Genomic DNA, 22,956 nt, shown 5'->3' on the forward strand with positions numbered 1-22,956 from the left:
AAAGATGAGGAGAATGAAGTGAAATTTGTAAAACTCCGTTTAGTGGCTTTATAGGAAATCATTTGAGAACGTTCCTAAGGGGGTTAGATTAGAAAGGATCTAGGCAAGTGTTGTTTTTTCTCTCTCACTCTCTCTCTCTTTCGCTCTTTCAAAAATCGGATAATGCCCTCAATCCACGGGTTTCCTCCCGAATCTCTTTGTTTTTCCACTCCCAGCGCTGTTTGCTCTTAAAAACGATTTTACAAGAACCCTCTGTATTTTTCCTCAGTTTTTCGCTTCTATACTACATACACGAAACCAATTATAGGAATTTTACCCTTTTTTTTTAATCCCGCAAAAGTTTCAGATTTTTAAGGTTATTAACGTGGTTAATGGGAGTAATGGTTAATTTTTGGGCGAAAAAAGGTTGTGGGTTTGATTAAATTAACAAAGGTTTAATTGTTTTTCTTTTTGCTAAGATAAACTAATTATAAACTGAACTAGATTGTGAATCAAGGGTAATTGATATGAATTAAATAGACCAATAATGCGATGTGGCCTCGTTTTTAAATAAAATTAAGATAATAGAGTACAATCTTACAAATTAAACTTTGACTTTTTTAGAAAACTATGCAATGAGCACGTGTGCAATTTTGGGGAAATAATTTGTGATTTCAAAAGAATTTAAAAGTTAGAAAATAGCGAAACCTTCCGAAATTAATGGTTTTATGGTTTTAGACATTACTTAGAAATTAAGATGCTTAAAAGATGAACTCTTTGATTTGCAATATTGCAGGAGGAGGTGGATATAAGACCTTAATTTCGAAGTTAATCAGTATCAGGGTTTAATACTAAATTGACTATCTTGTTCGAGTTGCCATTGGCGTCGTATGGGAGTGGGGGGGGGTCCAATAATGTTCTCCCGCTCGGTCGTTTTCCTTTTTACCATTATTAATCAAGCGACGCCTTGTGAGATAACTTGGAACTGGCACGTTTTTATAATTTATGTGTATAAAAGAATTTTGCGCCGGCGTTTTAGGCAGTCCCAAGTCCCATCGTTTTCCATGGACTCTCACTTGTCTCCGCGTTCTGCATGCCGTTGTTGCGAGAATTGATTGCCGAGATGCGCTTGCTGCCGTGCGCTTTGGATGAGGAAAAGCAAGGAAAGAGAGAGAGATGTTTATTGATTGTGGTTTTTAATTAACTTTTTAGAAGGTTTTTGTCGCTTCCCCCAAGCTACGAACCCAAATTCCGATATAACGAGTATATCCGTAAGGGAATAGGATGGGATGTTTACGAGCTATTTCTCCCTACATCACACTAGCCGAATCTCTGTCTTTTTGAAACGAGGGTCTGGTCACTTTCCGTGCTTAAAATGTCCGTAGTAATGTGGTAACGCATTATCTTATAACCAATATAATTCATTATCAGAAGGGGATAATAGAAGAAGGATGACAATCAGTATCCTCTTAATACTTTAGTGACGTGATCAGGGTTTAGAACTTGAGTCAAGAAATTTCGTGGTTCCATAATTTTCCTATATGAGACTAGAATTTTTACTCTCAAAATTCCAACTTTTCTACAAATAAATAAGGAAATTTAAATTGGTCAGGAAAAATTACATTATACTAAACGTAGAGAAATGTCAGAGAATTTATATAAAAAACTTGAAATATGTCGTAATCCCCGATTTGAAATCTAGAACCTCTATAAATAATAATCTTTTATTTAAAGTTTTAACTGTAAAATTCATGTCTCAACACTGCTTGATGATAATTGGTTTCTCTCAAACTCTTTTAACTAGTCCAACAGACGATTCGTTAGCAGAGAGTGGTTAAGTTCTGTACAAGTGACAAGAAACACTCGCTACCAAATATATATTAAAACAGGGGATCCCGTTAAGCCTTGGTTGCTTCGTACTCTTATTATTAAATTAAACTCCCTTAATAAAGGCAATAAACCTCATCACTCTAGCTCGAGATTTGAAAACGAACCTTCGGGTGACGCTACGCACCGGATATACGGAGTTCGTTAATTGATTTAGGGAAATAAGCTAAGCGTCGACTGCTTAGACTTTGAGAGAAAGTGGGTAAAGCATAAGTTTGTTAGATACGTTCCATAAGTATGACAATGCCTATATTTCGTAATGCTTGAGACTTACAGAGAATTAGTGCGGGAATTCACTACACTCGGTTAATTTTTCAGTCCATCTTCCTATTTAGTCTGTGCTAAGCCTTGGACAGCGCCTCACCAGGCGTCGCTTTACCTCGAATCTATGACCTACTTCAATCACTTCATGACAAGCTCCAGTTTGTAACCAGTGAGAAATTTATGCTTCACATATCTTATGAACTTATGGTAAAGAGAGATGTAAAGGGGGACAAAAGTATCGAGCGACTGACATTTATAGAAGTTAATTCATACTTAGAAACGGTATGGTATAAGCCAAAATAACGCGATTCTTTAACGGGAAGTTATAGTCTTTCTTAGAATGGAAGGAGGGAGATATTTTTAACTCGATTTGGTTGGAGGTTGTTTATAACTCATATTGCGAAAAATGGGCGAACAAAGTGGATTTTATCCATATGTAATCCAAAGTTCATAGACTTTCGTAAAGAACGTATGCATTGCAATGGATGTTATCGCATAGCAACTCAATTCGAAAATTAAACACACTTTTAATTATGAACTTCCATACCAAACCGTATTCATATTTCTCTCATTTTTGACAAATTAGCATTTCCCCATATCACGAGCTATGTTTTCCTAACCGCCTTTTCATTCGTATTGCCCCAAGGAGAATTTTCTCGACTAGATTTGCGAATGAGAAAGCGGAGTTAGTACCTTCAACGTTCAATATATGTTTAATATGGAATTTTAAGGTTATTTCAATGATTGGTATTCGTTTAACTGTGTAGTGGAAAAATGTATTTCAGCTTCGTGATGATTTAATTAGGTTTATAAATATACCGCGCAGCGTTTGTTTTGAGGCTTTGTGAATATACATTGTTATAAAGATGACATGTTTAAAAATAGACGCGTATTTAGTATATTATGACATGTTGTTTGACTTGAGTTTTGGAAGGTTAGAATATTATGCAATATACGTTTATTATCATCGTGATTTTATAAGATATGTTCCATAAGATTGCCATGAAGTGACGTATGAAGCCTGGTGAAGCGCTGTCAAAGGCTTATTACAGACTAAATAGGACGATGGACTGTAGAATACACCAATCTTAATTCTGGTTATTAATTAATTTCTTCAACCATAAATTATCAGTGTATTTAGAGACTTTATGAAGTGTTTTTGATGATGGGTGGTAGTAATTGAATCTTGAACTTGCGGGGACCTTTTGTGTTTTTGTTCTCTGGGAAACCGGAAGAGTTTCGTGATTGGTTCTTGAAGTGGTGGGTCAACAACGGAAGATATCTCTCCTTATTTAATTGCATTAAAATCACCGTCTCTGTCGCTAATTGAAGTAGACGACATCCTGTGTCCTTAACACTTAGAAGCTATTTCCTTCTTAAAAACATTGCGAGTTCATTAGAAGGGAAACGAGGTCTTTTCATTGTGTTTTGCTTTATTCTAGACAAGATTCTGATTAACTTATAACTAGATAAGCACGCTTAATTTAATAAGTTTACCCATGTTTTTTCATTAGGCCTTATACAGGCTAAAGGTAACCTAAAACAGGAAAATCTTCAAAATTAAAAAATAAAAATTAGGAGCAAAAGGAAAGTGGTTTGCGGTTCGTATAAATTTGTTGGGACACTAATTTTCTAACGACTTACCATTAAGAAAATATTTCGAAAACGAAGACTATCCGAGACTCCTGCCGTCCAAGTTATAGTAGCTTTTAAAATTTTATGACCCTCTGTGCACCGGACCCATATTACCCACATAGTCAGTGACCTATAGACCAAAATGGTCAACAAGTGGTAATGATATAGATAAATGAAGTTTCTATATGAATCTCTGACACTGTCGTCATATTTTCCGTCTTGGTGACCTTCGACACAAACTTCAAGGGCATGATGACCCCCATTTCGTTTTCACAACTATAAATACGTGGTAATAAGGTGAAGGCAGTCTAAATAACAGCACGTCTAACGTTAAGCCATCATTAGCAATTACTCGGCAAGTTGGGCTACGGTATGTCCTTCGCCCTCTATCCCATTGGTTGAATTCCAGGACGTAATACCTTTAACAGTCTCCGGAGAATTACACTCGAGCCCCGGGACAAACGGGGAGACTGTAATATTCATTACAGGTATAATATTAAATCGTTAAGTTCGATCCTTTATAGATTAAAGCACCAGTGAACTGGGATAATTAAAATTAATCTACGCTGGAGAACGTGCATGCATGCTCAATTGATCGAGGGGTCAAGTTTTTTAAAAACATTGGTCGCTATCTCGGGATCATTCTATATATAATTTTACGAGCCGACGGAAGAGATTAGATTCGTGGTCAACTGAATTTCTATCGCGTTTTCCGAAATGGAATTCCTGAATGGCATTTATATTTAGTTCGGAAAAGGTTTCAGGGCAACATGAAAAATCCGTTAGTATATAAAGGTGTTTCTAAGGCACACCGTTTTCATGTTGTGATTGAAGTGTTTTACATCAATTTAATCAGCATTGCCTTGCAGTTTGATCCATCTAGTTGAGTCAAAAGTGGTATATCGCCTGAAAAGGCCTTAAGGATGATAAAATTTAAGCAAAATGTTCCCAAAATTTCAATTATTTGTGAGGCATTTTGCTGCGATGAATTGGGGAAAATAATACCTACGATATATCTCCGTGACAATTTAGTAAAGCGAGTGAGACTTTAATTAATTCACATTAATTAAATTTAAATCAACAATCGGAATTATTGGTGATTGGCAGTAGAACTATACTTTGCCATTAAAGAACAGTACCTAATGGAGATAAACTATGGCGTATAGAGTTTAAGTCTCTCGTTACGAGTCGTGTTCGCATTATGGATCAAATCATATTTTAGTTTCATTCAATGCCATAGGATGGCGTTTAGTTCATCCGATCCGAAACTTGAGTTCGAAGCTAGAGAAAAGTGGAGGCGAAAAGTTTTGCGCGCGCTGGGACTCTCTCTCCCTCTCTCTCTCTCTCTGTTTCTCTCTTTCTCCCTACCTCGCTCCTCCTTAAAGCCGTCTTCTCCTCAGTACCCAAAACTCCTCCGCAGATGATTCTAGTTTCTCCAAGTGACAGGGTGCTCTCTCTCTCTCTTCTTAGACCCCAAAACTCGGTACAAGCGTAACTTTGCGACAAAACGTGATGACAGCAATCTTTCACAATAATGAAGTGTTTAAAATTTATTGGTTTACCATCACGCCAAGTTCTTTGTTATCACCGAGAAATCTATTTGGATTAATTTGTTTTGTTTAAACTTAATTTAGTTTTAAAACGCGGTTTTTTGGACTTAAATTCATTTGATTTAGATTAACGTTTGAGTTTTAAATAAAACTATCAGTTACGGACGTTTTTGAATAGAAACGTCTATAGGGTCTGACCAAATTCAGGTTCACGACCCTTTCACAAACGTGCAATGAGACTGAAACGACCCATGGTGAATATTATCTGTCAAGTTCTACTTTATTTGGAAGGTAATTTTAAAAGTTTGTAAAAATTTATATTTATTTTAATTTAAAGTTTAATTATGTTTTTTATATCATCGTGTATGTCCAATATATCTTAACCCCGAGGTCAAATTAATCGATATGACTAAAATAGTCTAGAAATCTAGAGTATCGTTATTCAAACCTTAAATTGGATGTTTAATGATTTTTTATTCCTTAATTTAAAATGACCAAGGGAGATTATTTATATTAAACCGAATCTATAATTACTCGTAATCCCTAATCTTAGTAACCCATAAAACTTCATAATCTCTATTCATTAAAAGTCATACCATAATCCTCTCAGCACCTATTATACTAATTCGTGAAGGATCTAACTAATCATCTGAATAAGGCCTAAAAATCGTTTCTTTTATATAAAAGAAACTAGGCCTAATATTCCTAGTCTCATCGCGTCCATTTCCACCCCAAAAAATGCCACTTTTCAAAGAGAGAAAAGGAAAAAAAGTTATTATATCAATTTCCAATCTCTAAATTTATTCATTTCCTTTAAAAATGATAAGAAAAAAATATATATATACGCATATTTTAGTAATGGATATCACGAAGGGGTTGCTCATATAACGTTTTCTTTTTTTTCCCGATATATATTTTCCAAATTTTCCAATGAGCCTAATACCGAAACGGCAGGCAGCTATAGCTAGCCTTACGTTTAATAGCGTTGGCGGTGAAAGCCATTATCGCTAATGCTTATTCGTTCTCCTTTAAGTAAAAAACAAATATAAGTTTTCATCCTTTTCCTAAGCTCTTACGAGTCCGTTCACTATAATACAATGAATACGGTGTAAGCTAAACCGATATGTAAATTTTACCAAACCAATATAAGTTTCCCCGAATTAAACTTTATATCGTGAGCGCTGTTTCTATCCGCGCGCTTATTCTCTTCTGTCTCGGATCCGAAATTCCGCTTAGGGGCTTAGCATTGGGAAACTCTTATTGGGGGACAAGAATACCTTCATCGAGGGATTGGATACTTTGCTTATTACTCAAGATTTTTTTCAATATTTGGTATTATTTTCTTATATATTTTAAAAATTAAATTATCCATCCCCTCACCACGTTCTATATCCGAAATATGACGTGCATTAGAATCAATCCTTATATGTTAAACCCTTGAAACGAAAATGAGAAGGCAGGAAAAAAAATATTTAAATAAAATAAATAAAAAATTTATACATAATTTTAATGGAAATATGATAATACCCTTTTATAGGAATACGTCAATTTTTTTCTCTCGTGATTTTTATTATAAATAGGAGATTTTATATATCTTTCATCTTGGTTCTCCAACTTCTGAATTTTTTGACGTCTCTTGGCATAATCCAAATAATAACAAAAGTTACGTTACATTTCTTAAGGAAAGTTTAATCCCCTGTTAAAGAGAAAATAATTTTTGTGAGACAAGTATGTCAGCCATTTCTTTTTTCTTTTAATATAGGGCGTGTCCACGATATGATTGGATCCCCCCTTAGACACAAGGTGAATTAGTTTTAGAACGATGAAGAAAGAAAAAACTAAGGTTATTTCTTTCAAATACACGACCATTAAAAATACATTTAGAAGACTGACCCCGGTATCTCTTAATAATTTTGAACTTTAATTTACTCGAAGACCTTATATTGAAAGGATATGGCGGCGGCTTTCCAGCTAGAAAAGGCTAGACTGGTTGGTACTTGGGTTAAAGTTCAATACTGTCTGAACCATTTATCGTGAAAAGCGTGCATTAAGATGGATTTACCAAAATAGCTCGTGTTATACCCATCTGCCTACGATCAGCCTCTTTCTCAAATTTTACAGAAACCAGATTCCCCCGGCTTTTGAATCGAACAAGCTCCTATCATCTATCTCTACGAAATGTCTGCCTCGTATCGCTTAAATCTTACTTGTTAAACGGCGAATTTAAGCGTAAACCATAAGCCTATTACGTACGATCCTCTAAGTAAGTGATATCTAGTTTATTAGGGAGAAAGTATAAGATGCCTAAGTATTCGCGCGCCATGGTCTCAGTTCCCCTTTCAAAATACAAGGGGGGACGTAAAAGGAGGCCGGGCTATTTCGCCCCTCCTCAGTCGGAAAATACGTAATTTTCGTCATTCGCATCGCTCTGACGTGAGTTTTCAAGAATCAATGAGATGCTGGTTGTAATTTGGAGGCGGGGCTTAACTCCAGACCTGCGTTTGGACTGGAGATAAAGCTGGAAATATGGCGAATTTGTACCTTCCTCCTAATAAACTAGACATCACTTCTTGGTAAAATTAAAGACATTCAGTAGTGGAGAAAATGTACTGATCTAATGGGAAGCTTTTTAGAAATGTACTTTTCCCCCCGCTTTCCTGGGGGTAAGAATTTTTCGTCATGAAAGGCTTTTGTCGCCATCTAGTGGTGAAATTTTTATCCCATAGACGCTAATGTTGAAAATGAAAATGTGCTGCTGCTTCGTTTTGAAAAACCAAAATATACTTTGGTACTAAAGAATTTAAAATGTATGTACAATTTTACCGCTCAGAACTATTCTTATAGTATTCGTATCTCGTTTGATTTACAAGGATATTTTTTAGGCATTGTCGTTTCTAACTTACGACGATAAACTTCTGAATAAACTAATTCTAATTCCTATCACACGAATTCCAGTGAATTGTATTAAACACTAAAAAAGTATCCCCAGTTCAGGAAATTCGCAGGGAAATCAGCTTTTTTACAAGACTTAACTATTAATCAGTAGACTTTATCATTTGAGAAGATATTTAGAAAAATTACACTAGCTCTTTTAAGGTTTTGATCAACTTCCACTATTTTCGTCGTCAACGTAAAAGAAATTTTAATTCAAGAGAATCGAGATTAACTTCCTCAATTTTAATCCTATTGGTCTGGACTACTCAGGAGCTTAAATCCTCTTATTTTAATGAAGGAAAAAAATCTATCTCAGATAACGGATAATGGCGGGGTACTTAAAAGGTTTTTTGTCTCTATACCGCGAGGTTCAATTAGGAAGTTAGTTGTATGGCTTATAAGTACCGCAGCCTCTCTTTGATGGTATTACCTTAAAATTACCAGACCGCAAATACAGGGGAAATTATTAAATAGATGAAGAAGCTGAGAAACTTGAACTTCAATCATATTTGATATTAAATTAAGAATATTATGAATTTTGTATCTTTTGATATTTTGCCAGTTTTGATTATTGTATTTCTAAACATAACTATTATGTATCGATTTTGAATTGAAAGAATTAAGTGTATAATATGCTCAAAGTATTTTACTTGTGCACATAGTTTAAATTCTCAAAAATGTGAGTGGAGTAATGATTGTAGTGAAGCGTATTGACACAATCGTTTGCTAATGATTTATAAGTCATGGTCAGATTTTTGTAAACACAAGAATTAAATATTATTGGTTAGGGACTCGAAGAATTTCCCTATATCTCGAATAGAAGCTTACTCTAAAGTTTAGTGATGAAAAAAGAATCTAACAATGTAATTAGCTATTTTGCCGATTGTTGTAACCCGAAACCCACCTCATCTACAAATTACGGCGATGTTTAATATTCATTTCTATAACTAGCTGAAATAGGAATATTGCTTTCTCGCATTGATTTAACTCATAATGGATTCGCGTTTTGAATTATTCGATTTCGAAGAAATATATTCGAATTTCCATCTTATCTATTAGTAAACTTTGGGACTTCCTTTCCATTCCAAAACTCTCTCGTTTCTCTCTTATATGGGCACTGAGTTTTGGAAATCTCCCCAAGGCATACGTATTATTCGCTTAGAGAGATAGCTTCTGTTCAATGCTCTAAATTATGTTTATAACCAAGGTATACGGATAGTTGAATAATTTAGTTTCGATGGAAAATTTCCAAAACAAGAACGTACGCTAATATCAATTATAGAAGCTCTTAAAGGTATTTAACTTCTAGTAATAATTTAAAATGATCTAAATATACCTACAATAGTTAATATTATGCAGGGAGTTTCTGATTAGTCTTTTATAAATTAAGGGGCGTGTTCTTTGGGCGATTTTGAGTCGAAAATGATCTTTCTTATTGGAAATAGTAGAAGTGAGATGAGACTAGAAGTATCGAGGTAACCAAATTCTTCACTCGGCGAAAGTGAATATTCTTGATAACACGCCAACGGTTGGCCCTCTAGTACCGGTTTCTGAATTTTCCCTCCAAAACGTGAGACGCTCGTGGCGGTAGACAGTCGAACTAGATTCAAGCACAGGCGTCCGTGTTCCGCGGCTTTAGGTTGAGGGGAAGGGGGTAGGAAATGTTTTTGGAACTCGACCAATTTTTTTCTCTGTAGTGTAGGCGCGATGGAAGCGGCATAAAATCCTCAAATTTGTTCACTAGTGCCAGGATCTATTACCAATACTAGAGCCCTTCACTTCTAGTCTCATCTTACTTCTGGAAATAGTAAATATACTATAAATTCGATAATAGATAAATTACGAAAATTATTATACACTTACAATTCCGACCATGTAAAACCTGCTTATAAGCCTTGCCTGGAAAAATCATTAAAAGTTTGGTACGAACAAGACCTTATATAAATTTAGGCTTAAGCCACTTTATTTTTCTTTTCCATTATCTTCTTTTCCAGAACAAAATCAACTTGGAAATGCAAACTTTAAAATATTCATCCTTCCTTCTTAGGCTTTTTGTAATAATACGCTCTTCCCTATGTATGTATAGTACTCGTTTTCAGTTTCCAAGTTAAATAATGTAAATACGCCGAATTATTTTTGTCATGGGGGTTAGTTTAACTTACTATTTATTCTTCTAATAATGAATTTCTTATTTTCTTAGACGGTACTCAAAAATTTAGGGAAAGTACTATAGATAATGAAGCCATATACTTAACGTCTATTTTTGGAAGCTTTTGAAGAATTTTTTTTTGTATTTTAAATGATCTTAATTGATTTTCCCACGAGGGGAGCTAGCTGTATGTTATCTTGGAGTGGAAATGCCTTTTATATAATTCTAAAATTATAATGAAGCTATTTTGTGTTTGTTTCATATTTAAATACCCGATTATAATTATATTTTAACTCAATAATGTAACCTCATTCTAATTCTGCCTTTTTAAAACTACAAAGCAAGCTGTTTAGATGTATTTATTTTTTATTACTCCATGTTTGTCAGAATCTAATTTGCACGTGGTTTTTCTCCCTCATTATCTACGTATGCACGCGACCTTTTCCCGCCATTTTATAAACAGTTTCACGCGCGCTTTAAAGGGAGGGTGAAGAGGAAAATCAAGTGGTTTTTTATCGATTCTTCTACAAATTATAAGACCATTCTACATAGTGAAACATTCAGGAAATATCTCTGAATGATTTTAGAATTCAAATTAGGTTCAGATTTTATGGATAATTTTAAAGAAGGACCTCCGACCAATCGCGTAACGCCCTGCCTTTTTATTAACAAAATTCTCGTGGTACGCTCCATGTCTCGTGCCACGATTGTCACGTCGCGTGCAAATTTTATCAAATCTCGTGATAAATTTCATTCGACACGGAACCTGCAACGAGAATTTTGTTAATAAAAAGGCAGGGCGTTATGTGATTGGTCGGAGGTCCTTATTTAAAATTATCCTTAAAATCTGAACTTAATTTTAATTTTAAAATCATTCGGAAGTATTTCCTGAATGTTTAACTACGCAGACTGGTCTTGTAATTAGTAGAAGAATCGATAAAAAATCACTTGATTTTCTACTTCACCCTCCCTTTAAGGGATTAGAGAAAAATAAACATTTCACTTTTCAAAACAAAGGAAACTATACTTCCCCATCTATCTTAGAAAAGAGGCATTTATTAAATGTTAAATTTATCGATATAAAAAGTAGCACCGCAAGTAGTAACAATATAAGGGTGTTATTTATGAGCCGATATCCGAATGGTTTACTCCGAGTCAAACTATACAGTATACGGAGTCGTTTATTCAAAACAATAAGAGGTAGGGCGGGAGGTAGGGAGGGAGGGAGGGAGGGGTCAGTATTATGGGGATGGGTATGGGTATGATCATCGTTCTTCGCTATATAGACCTTAAAAAGTAGAGTGCTTTTGGCCGAGGATCGAGGATTTAAGCATCCAGACTGGACTGGGAAGAAGCAACTATAAATCCTAATAAAAATTGCTCTCGATCTTTATTTGAACTAGTTCTCTTATAGCTATACGTATAAGACCTCTCTTATAAACCAAGGCCTAGCTGCATCCATTCCAGGCCCTTTTCAGCGGACGCATTTTTAACTGCGGATACCGAGAAGGAAAATAAAAAACAATAAACAAGGTGGTAAAGACAGTTTCAAAACCTATTTTCAGTATACTTTTAAGAACTATATATGTTAGTTTGCGAGAAGAATGGTTGATGAAGAAAATGATCTTATCTCCTCTGACGTTTGAGTGCGTTTGCCACGTTTAACAATTCGCTGAAGGATTTAATTGATTTAATAGTGGTTCTTGCAGTGTTTGAATATAGACCTAATTCGGATGATTTTTCTTTGAGACTCAGGGAGTGTCACGGTACAGTTAGATTTTAGGTCGCTAAAGTTTTACATTTTAAAAGCTTAAAACAAACACTTTATGGTGTGATTATTTATCTCTGTCCAACATAACCCTACATCAATCAGTTCAGATTTGACAAAACATTTCTTAAACCCAACCATTATGTTGAAAGCCAGTATAATACATAAATTTCTTCCACTTGGAATATTTAAACCACATACTAACATCTGATTGAAGGTAAGGGGAGGGGTATAAAACTTCGTTAAACCGCTAGCTTCTTCTTCCCCGCATTTCATTGGTTACTCGAATGTTTATGAGCCTGCTTAAAGATTCCAATCTGAAGAGGAGAAATCTATGTATCTCTGTGAAAACTAACAGATATAACCTGAAATGCTTAGAGTAATAAACCCGAAGACCTTGGATAACAATTGAAGGTGTTAAAAAAGCAACGCACACTCGGGGCATTTTTTTGCGTTTCTTTTATTCGTTTCTTTTGGTTCTCTCTCTCACTCAGGCTCCTACGTACTTTTTGGCTCGAGGAATCAGTTTTAGTGTCTTTGATAAAGCTTGATGCGAACTTTATTGAAGCTAATGCGCCTCCACCCTCCCTCCCTTCCTTACTTCGCTCCAGGACCCACTAGACTAGAGTCTATCTACCATTGATTCGATGTTCTTGAAATAGAAAACCCTTTTTATACCTGATTCCCATTGAACTCTTACTAGTCGTTGATTCAGGTTTTATTACCTTCCGCTTTTTCAAAGCTTCGATATATATCGCGTATACTTCTCTCTCTCTCCCACTCTTGTGATTTGAGATTCCCCATTCAAGATAAGTTACTATACATTGACTTTATTTTTCTCAATAAACTGAAGCCCAACTCGAGGTGATCATTTTGGTATGGTGTTTTCTTTATGTAAATATACATATAAGAAATTAATTTTAAAAGTTATTGAAACGTGAAGATTTGGAAGATTAATAGAGCGTTACTTACAGATGTACAGACGAAACTGAACGAGTTGAAACGTAATCAAACTCGTGTCATATGTATATTTTATTTGAACTAGTGGAAAATCAATTTTTTGTATTAATAATTTGATCCAAACTTACTTATCCGTAAGATAAAAAGGAAAATTCAGGAATTAAGTTTTTATTTTTTTATAAGGTATATATGTATTATTCTATAAAACTTCTTATAAGGAATAACCTTTATTTAAGGATAATGGCTCCCTCCCTCTCTCTCTGTCTCTTCTTTTCAACAAGATATAGGCCTACATCGTATTTTTTTCCTTCCTAGGGAGGGCTTTTTTCAGTCCCTAAATATTATAAGAAGCTTAGCCTTGTTATAGCTGTTATCTCGTTGTTTTTTCTGTTCCTATTTCTATTCAAATTTGATTAAGCTTAACTTCAATAGGGATTTGTATTAGAGACATGGGGTGTTTTTTTATTTCGTATTTTACTGGTGGGTGGCCTTTTTCTTCAACATCTTTGTGTTACGTAAGAGTTATATTTAAAGTTTTATCCTGAAAGTTGATTACAAAAGAGCCGGATATCTCTCACGAACAACTGTTTTGACTAATCACGTGATATTAACTCTATGAAATTTTTAAAGCTCGTGAAATTTAAAAATTGAAAAAAAAAGGCTTTCAACTAACTGGTTGTATTACACCAGGGATAGATTTAATTTTAGAAGCAGGAATGGAGAACAGAGTAATCTGGGCGCGCGTCAAACGGGACGGAGGAGTATGAAAGAAGAGGTGGGTCATAATGACAGAGGTAAAAAGGAACTACGTATTTTTCGCCGTCACCGTCAACAACGTCATCAAAACGTAGTTTAAGTGAGCCAATAAGATAATTTAAACTTTTCGTTACGTGTTGAAGGGAGGGGCTCTTTATTGGGCTATGAGTCGGACTGAAGTAAATACGAACCATTCCCCATTCCTACTTCTAAAATTAAATCTATCCCTGATTACACACAAAGGGCTTTTCTTGTTAAAATTATCAAAAATCAGTAACACTGATCCTGGTGGGAGGCTTCGCCTTGAAAATTAGTGTGTTGCGGGTAAAACATTTCTACAGGCGTTCTATGGGAAACTAATGTTAAAGTTTGACGCCTGGTGGGATGCTTCCACGCAATACTTTCCCCCGCAAACACAATTGCATTGCGGGTAAACAGTTTTACAGGCGTTCTATGGGAAACTAACGCTAAAGTCTCGCTCCTGGTGGTTGGCTTTAATTTAGAAAATATTTTTTATTTTGCTACTGAAACTTTTAGGACCCAAAAATGGTTGGTTTTAATCTTTGCCTATACATTAATAATCTGATCAATTCCGCCCAACGCGTTTGTATAAAAAGACCTTGCCAAAAATCCCTCTAAAACAAATAAAACAATAGACAATTAAGAAGGAGTATTCAAGCGTTAAAAAGAAAATAAATATTCATTAGTTACGATAAAGAATCGAGGCATGAATCGGACGAAGGCAAAAATGTAAACATTATCTCGCGGTATAGGGATATATATAGTCAGTTTTGCGGTTATAAACTTTAAATAAACAAAACTTTTCTTTCCATTCAATTAAGTCAGAATAACTTCACACTGCGTTAAAAGTGCGACGCGTATAATCAGAAGTAAATTAGCTCGACGCTAACAAGAGTTATTAAATTATTGAATTTTGGAATTAAGAGTTTTGGGTGGAGTAACTGTTTCTATTCATATCGCAAGGCATTATGGTATAAATCCAAATATAATTTTATTTCCATCGTCAGCTATTTTCCTGAAATATTAAAAAAATTGGAGAATGGATAATTAATTATTTCAGATTAATCTCCTTTGTCAATAGAAATGTACCACGTATAGTATTAAATCCTATAAGCTCACTGCCAACTTAAACTGGCTCTATTTGAATGAAAAGCGAGACTTAATTGGCGCGATCACTGGCTCGAACTCGGTGCTAGGTTAGTGTACCCCCTGGAGGGCATTTTGGGTCGAATTTTCCAGCCCACTTGATAACCTAATTAGAATTGACTCATTTTTACCGACCGCTAAGCCTAAGGTAGGTCCGGGTCTTAGCTATACGATATAGACTCGTCTTTTGTAGGAAACCTTCGTATATTTTTATTTATTCGGTCTTGTGCACTTGTTAAAATTATAAGCTTAAGAAATTTGTTCTTCTACCTACAGTATTAAGAAGATTATAATCGTATTATTTTCCGATTGATTAATTATATAAGGAAAAAAATTTACAAAGGCTTAGATAAAACTTCAAACATTATAATAAAGTGTAGCGAAGTTGTGCGACGATAAAATATTCGCTTAGCATATTGCTAAGATCGCGATTAAAAGGGTTAGGGAAAACCTCACTACAAAGAGGAATAAATATAAATGCGTGGTCCGGGCTCATTACCCTTACTTTCTCTAGCGGGGTAGCGTATAAAGATTAAGTAATAATGGTCAGTATTTGTCTAGGGGATTTTTATAGGGGGAATAATTAAACGACATTGAGAGTTACCAAGGTCTATGTTTAATTTTAATAACATCACTAACAAACTAATAATCAATAAACTAAAATAATAAACATGCACGCGATAAAGGAAATAATAAAAATATTCATGCACAATGAAATAGTAAACTTATAAAAACAAAATGGTCATGACCCATTCTCTTCTCGTTAAGCGAGATATATTAAGTATTGTATCTCGTTAGGCGAGATACTCTATACGAATTCGTAATGATAATAAATAAAGAAATGCATTCAGTTTTTGTAACGTTACGGTTTCGGCCATTGTTCGAGGTGGGGTGCACCGAAGTTGACAAACACGAACGAAGAGTTCTCAATTGTCCATCATACGTCCGCAGGAAAGACGGAAGGCGCGACTCGTAAGCGCGAGCATTGAAAATGTCCGACGACGGTTTATCAAAGTATAAACATGAATTAATGCGCCCGAACTTAGAACTTAATGTGGCCGTTTAAGGCGTCATGGTTTCTCGGGAGCTCCAGGGGGCAGAGTCTCCAGTGGCTGGAGCATCGGCTGGTCGTTCTGATCGGGCAGCGCTTCCTCCGGAAGGTCGGGATACGAGTCATGCTTTTTAGAAGCCATGGTCGAGCTTTTATAGACGGCAGGCGGTAGGCTTTTCAGTGCCATGAAGAAAATGACGTGGTGTGGCGCTCTCAGATAGAGTTCGGGGTTTTCGGGGTTTTCACCCTCGCGCCTGGTGACGTGGTGGCGACGGCTCGACAGCGTCGCGTTGGCGGGGCATCCCCGCTCTCGGGCCGTTCGCGTTTTCGGTAAATTACCGTGGGGTGAACCCCAGTTCGCGCGCGTACTTAAAATCTATTTACACATACCATACTACAACTATATACATTATATACAAAATTTTTTAAAAAAATAATAAAGACATCGAAAAATAAAAATACCTGGCAACTCTCAATAAGCGAGGGGTAAATAACCTGAAAGGGATGATACGAGGGGAACGCTATTTTTTCCCAGATAGAGAAGTTCGGAGAACTAGATGGCCGGGGCTTCTTGTGGCCACGAAGAAGCCGGGTTTTGGGGAAAGCCTCTGAATTGGTAACCAACGCCAGCATTGGGATTGACCTTTTCAGAAGTTTCCCCGGGAAATTTATTATTGACGGATTAAATATGCGAAGTGTAGGAGATTTTCTTAAAGGGATAATGAACGAAATAAAGGGATAGTGGGGAAATATAAATTATTCAGATTTTATCGTTACAAAAGCGTTTTCTTTAAGCTCTTATTGGTTGAATTTCATACACCAACCAACCAATCATATTTAGTTACTAACCCTAATCGTTAGTTAACGCATAAGGTTCTCAAATATCAATATAAAATATTTTTGACAATCCATTAATCAAGTTTCGCACCTAAATCCTTACCTAAGCTAAAAAATAGGTATATAAATAATTAAAAACTCTCAAGCACGCCTTAATTGGATTGCTTACTAATATATCAACGCCCCTGTCAAAGTAATTTAAATAATCTTACTGGCTAGATACGTCACTGAACATGTGGCGTTTTCTGTAAATTATTAGAAGCGCTTGAAAATTTCAAAATTCATAAGCAAAGGCCTAACGAATGCGGACTTTCATAGTACTTCAATTAGAGTGGACAGATTTAAAACTTGGTAGAAATATGCCCAAGGGTCTGTTTTGGAAGCTGAGTAGTTGACTTCCTTCAAAATAATATATTGATTTTTTCCCTTGGCATTTTTCAATAATTTGCCATGATATTGGTGTTTTTTAAAATATTGGATACGAACCCATTTTAAGGTAACCTTTTTTCATATTATATATTCTATCTACGTGAGTGGTTTTAAATTAAATATACGCTTTAACGTTATCGTTTTTAAACTATGTCGACATAAACCTAGACGGAATTAAAAGTTTATATAAATAAAACGGGGCATAATAGAATAACACCGAAAACACTTCATTTTAAACGAAAAACTAGCTTTAAAACCAAAAAACGAAATCGTATAATATGGTTTTGAAGTCTGTTTTTTTTTTCATTCCTTCTTTTAGATACGCAACCTAGCGTAATACACATCGTAATTTTTCAATTTTTGTTGTGTTTTTTTCTTTCTTTTTCTTGTTTTTCAAACCTTTTCCGTCATATTTCATAGCAATTTTCTGCCCAGGGTCGCTTTGGGATTTTACGTCGGGGAATTCAACTTCAAATAGAGAACTGGGACTTGTCGGGAGAGAGAGAGGGAGCGAAATACGCTGAGGTGTAGGAAAATTGCCTAGTATCCCTATAGGAAAGTTATACTGAATTCATCCGAAATATTTCTAGAATGTTAGACCCCACTGCGTGCTTTGGGAGAAACGGAAAAAGTCGAATGCTATGGAGTGAACAAGAAAAATTACTATAACTAATGTTAACATCTACGTGTGTACGTGCAACTATTAAATACTAAACCTCATATTTAAGAAATATTGCATATTGCTCTTGCCATGCTTGCTCTATTGTACTTCCAAAGCCCAAATCCGTAACTTTAAACTTCACTAGCCCATTCGTGACTGAAGTATCTATATGATTCTCAAGTTTTCCACCTCACCTTTATAGCATCCATTTTAAAATCTACGTTTGTATAACAATAAATACGTAGATAAAACTGGGAATCAATAGGAAAATTGTTTTCCATCGTTGCTTGTACCATGCCGCTTTTTTGGAAGACTATGGGTCAGTCCACCTAAATTTATTTTAGCAACGAGACTACGAGACCAAACATAGAAAACAGTCTCTCTCTCTCTCTCTCTCTCTCTCTCTCTCTCTCTCTCTCTCTCTCTCTCTCTCTCTCTCTCTCTCTCTCTCTCTCTCTCTCTCTCTCTCAAAATATATAAAGGGTCAAAGTAGGTAAACAAAAAGCTCGTGTCCAATAGAATCAATTAAATTACCATCTTGCAGTAAATTAAAAAATTGAACAATTTTATACCGGAAGAGTTTAATTTTTCTGTCTAAACTTCAAAGAGAAATAATACGCAATTTTGCCTTAAAGTCAAGAGTATAAATTTGGGATTATCTCTTCTTTGCCTTTAGCATCTTCTTGTTTTCAAATCATCTCTTTTAACATCCTTCGTAAGCACGGAGAGTCTGTAATAAACTTTCTTCTCATCCTTCTTGGGAATTAGCCGTACTTCTTCCTACGCGCGTTATCTCCTCGCGAGGCGAGCAATCGCTTACTAAGAGTCAACATCCGAAAAAGCTTCTCCATCCTCTCCTCTCATCCCATATACACTCTTGACACATCTAACTCGCAAATCACTCAACTCCTATTTATAGTTGTCTAGTATCTAGCTATAGAGGATGAGAAGTATATACTATATCATAAGATATGTTCCATAAGTATGACCCTACTTATACTTCGAAATGCTAGAACGACAAGCGAGAATTGACTACATTCGGTTGTTTATTTTGCAGGACTTCAATCTTCTTATTTAGTCTGTACTAAGCCTTTGACAGCGCCTGACCAGGCTTTACCTCGAATCTATGACCTACCTCATTCACTTCATGACAAGCTCCAGTTTGTAACCAGTGACAAACTTATGCTTCACATATCTTATGAACTTATGCTATATGGATGCTGGAAAAGAAGAAGCCATCGTTTTCAAACCAAGGCTTAGGGAGTGGAATAAACCACAGACAAATGATATATTTCATTGGGACATCTTAATTTAGAGTTGGGGATTAATCGTTTAGGATTATTGTGTTTGTTTTCACCTATAAACCGGAAGTGAAGTAAAATTGTAAATGACGTTACGTTTGTAATTTATTAACCAAGAACAGTTTTGATGGCATGTTTAATTGTCTAAGTTTCGATGGAAAAAAAGCGGCCATTTTTCTTCTAAGCTGGGATCTTCCTTCTCGCGGTAGGGTACGGTATGTTGTGTTATCGAATCTGGCCAATTATTTATCCATGATCTACTGCCAACGACGGAATTTTCTTTGTACTTGTTCTATTATTTATTCTATCACTGTATGTAAGGTACCTTTTCAAGATAAAACAGGTGCTTTATTATTGTCAATTAAATGCCATCCAGGCAAAAGGATACTAGGTTAGTTAGTTGCCTTCAACCTATCTTGGCCATTTGATAGACATGCACGTACTTCAATTATTAATACTGAAGATAAATTGGAAAAAGTTCCTTTTGAAATATGAAATATTTCTACAAAATCTGTAATAGCATTTGAAATGGTTTTTCACTGTAATTGCAAACGTTGAATCAATTTTGGAAATATTCCATAAATTTTATATCGAAATAAAATTAGATCATGGTGTTCAAAGTAAATAGATCCAAAGGCCAATGAATTGTGGTTATAATACATATAATGAATATTTGAATGGAAAGTATACAGGGTGTTTCTGATAAGTCTGGCATACATTAAGGTGATTTTCTTTGGGTGATTTTAAGTCGAATAGGATCTATCTCCATTTTGCCGTTCGGGCCACTGTATTCGAGTTAAGATTGGAGAATTTTACAGATAAGGAGTCATTCCAAAACACTCAAACAATAACTCCAAAACAGTGACGTAACCGGACGGGAAAATGTTATAGAAATTACATTATCGACTCAAAATCGCCCAAAGAACATCCCCCTTAATATATGACAGACTTCTCCGAAACACCCTGAATACTTTTCCCTTCAAAATTACCTATTCAATTATTCAAATTCAGGGCATAAATAAATCAGATATCTTGTTTATTTTAAACCAGGAAATGAAATATGACGACACCACAAATTTTGGTAGACTTTATATTTTCGATTAATTATAAGGAACGAGTTGGTCATTACAAGTTGCCGGTACTTGTAAAATATGACCAGTCTGTCTGCCATCCCTCTCTTTCCATCTTCGCTTCTCTGTTGACGACCTTTGTTTGTTTTAAGTCCAGATTTAAAATTCATATTTATTGAACGGAGGAGTCGCGTTCCCTTTTAATTACGATTCCAGAATACGACTACGCACCGATTTCAATACAAATTTCGACGAAAATATTAAACAAATATATTTGTATTTTTAAGTTTTAGGAATATTGAAACTGCATGGCAGAAGTAGATAAATACGGAAGCTATTGGCTTTTTTAAAGGAAAATTTTAGGTGACATAACATTATACCTTAAAAGAACTGCTTTTTTTCTATATATAAAAGGAAGAATTTTAAAAAATAAGTGATCTCTTTTTACAAAATAATTAGCATTTAATTAGTCTTAAAAAACGTGGACTACTGTGCTGCTATCGGTTTAGTGGCATCTGCTAGCCAGAACCCCTCACTCATATGAGATTGGTTGAATTCTCACAAGCTGAGAGAGGTAAGGGTATGGTAGGGGTTCAATTTAGCAGACGCCAATAAACCAATGGCTGGACATTAATCCTCGTTTTTAAGACTAATTAAACTCTAATTACTTTGAAATAAGATATCATTTATTTTTTAATATTTTTCCTTTTGTACTTTAAGGCATGTTGGGGTGAGACGGATTATAAGCTGCAGGGGGACGAACTGGTACTCATATTCAGACACATAAACTAATGGTAGATTTTAATAATCTTCTATGAGAAAAGTTGGTAAAACTAACGCAATAATTTCTCTAAACTCCAACCAAACTTTAAGTCTTGGCTAGTATAAAGAGCCCTACATCATGTTTACTAACCCAAAACCACGCGTTTCGGGCAATTGATTCCAAACAAAGAAGGACCTTAATACATACCTCTTTCTTTTTTGACCACAATGCGTAACGCGTTAATTTTTAAGGCGCAGAAAGAAAGCGTAACCGTGTTTGCGAGCACGAGCCTATGAAACTAAAAAATTCGTTTACCCGGGGGCTTTTCCAAATTGGAACCCCCATAAGCTCGGGGACCTCAAAAAATGGCGCTAAAATAAAAGGCGGGAAAGGCTACAGAGAGGGGTGGCTCATAATCGGTTTACATAAATAATGAACCTGGTAATCAAAAAATTTGGTGGGCGCCTGATGCCCTGGGCTCCTAGGACACTCTAAACAGAAAAAGGCTTCAATGAAAACAGGGTTTTTAGATGAGATAGTTTGAAGAAATGGGTTCATAATCAGCTGGAATTTTTAAGGATACGGTCAACCATAGGTTTATAAGATTATGTTTTCCATAAGTATGACACTACCTATACTTCGCAATGCTTGAGACTTACAGCTCGAGCTATAGTTCGAGAACGACAAGCGAGAATTGAAGTCCTACACTCGTTGAAGGACTTCCATCTTTCTTAGTCTGTATTAAGCCTTTGACAGCGCCTCACCAGGCGTCGCTTTACCTCGAATCTATGACCTACGTCACTTCATGACAAGCTCTCGGTAACCTAGTGACAAACTTATGGGTCAACCATGACCCTTTACTTTAAATGGATCCACGTGTTCCATAAGTAATTTGGTTCAGTGTACGACTTTACGTTTCTTTAAGGTCTATTCTTAAACTGCGTTTTATTGAATTCTTTAACCACCTCACTTATTAACGATCCTTGATGAAACTATGAGGGTTGGTTGGTATAGAGAAAGAGAGAGAAGGCCAAAGCCTTGTAGTTAGTATTTTGGCAATCGTTCCCCAGGGTAGTTTTGGGAAGAGCTAGCCGCCTAGCCTCGCTGGTTCTTGTTAACGCCGGGAGTAAAATGGGAAAATGGCTCCATTAATCACCGCTAGTGGGTACCGCGTGCCTTTGTCATTCCTCGATATGGGTCGGAACCACCATACAGTCACCCCGAACACGATCGGGCTCTTGTTACGGGGCGACAATGAGAAGCTAGTCGGCTATACCTTCTCTTTCCAAAGTAAATAAAACAGATGTTGTCATTTACCTGTAGAATTATAAGCCCTTCAACTGAGCTATAGTCTCTACGTAAACATATATTTATATATTTAAAAGGCCGTTTCGCCTCGCCAACAACCAACCGCATTCACCAATCACGTCACATCAATACTTAAAGCAGTGGAATTTCAAAATTGAGAAACAAAGGCTTAACGAATACTATAATTTATTCTGAAACAAACGCGACTTTACCAGTTGGTTAAAGACCACGAAATTTCAAATTTTAAAACGACTGGGCTCAATGGATATCTTAATTTGTACCAATGACGTAACATCAATATTTAAAACACGCTGTGAAGTTCAAAGTTGAGAAACAAAGGCTTAAAGAATATTATAATTTATTCTCAAATGAGCGCGACATTACCAGGTTTTTAAAGAGCGCAAAATTTCAAATTTTAAAACGACTAGTCTTAATGGGTATTTTAATTTAAACGTGCTTTTCTACTACATTTTTGAAATGGAAAGAA

At 35.6% G+C, this 22,956-nt stretch overlaps 1 protein-coding gene across 3 annotated transcripts in view; it reads left to right on the plus strand.

The window, feature by feature from the left end:
- The first annotated feature begins 5,113 nt into the window (after positions 1–5,113).
- LOC149602621 (carbonic anhydrase-related protein 10-like) overlaps positions 5,114–22,956 on the plus strand; it is a 68,228-nt gene continuing 50,385 nt past the window's right edge. Inside the window, exon 1 of one of the 3 annotated variants that reach the window (XM_089860885.1) lies at positions 5,114–5,618. In XM_089860885.1, coding sequence (XP_089717011.1) covers positions 5,549–5,618 — 70 coding nt within the window. In that variant the 5' untranslated portion in view covers positions 5,114–5,548. The remainder of the gene's footprint in view (positions 5,619–22,956) is intronic. The other 2 variants (XM_089860884.1, XM_089860886.1) reach the window with 2 other exon arrangements.

Source organism: Phalangium opilio, unplaced genomic scaffold (assembly GCF_054372755.1).
Source record: "Phalangium opilio isolate 3A_F unplaced genomic scaffold, DU_Popi_V2 ptg000354l_1, whole genome shotgun sequence".
In the NCBI taxonomy this organism is placed as follows: domain Eukaryota; kingdom Metazoa; phylum Arthropoda; class Arachnida; order Opiliones; family Phalangiidae; genus Phalangium; species Phalangium opilio.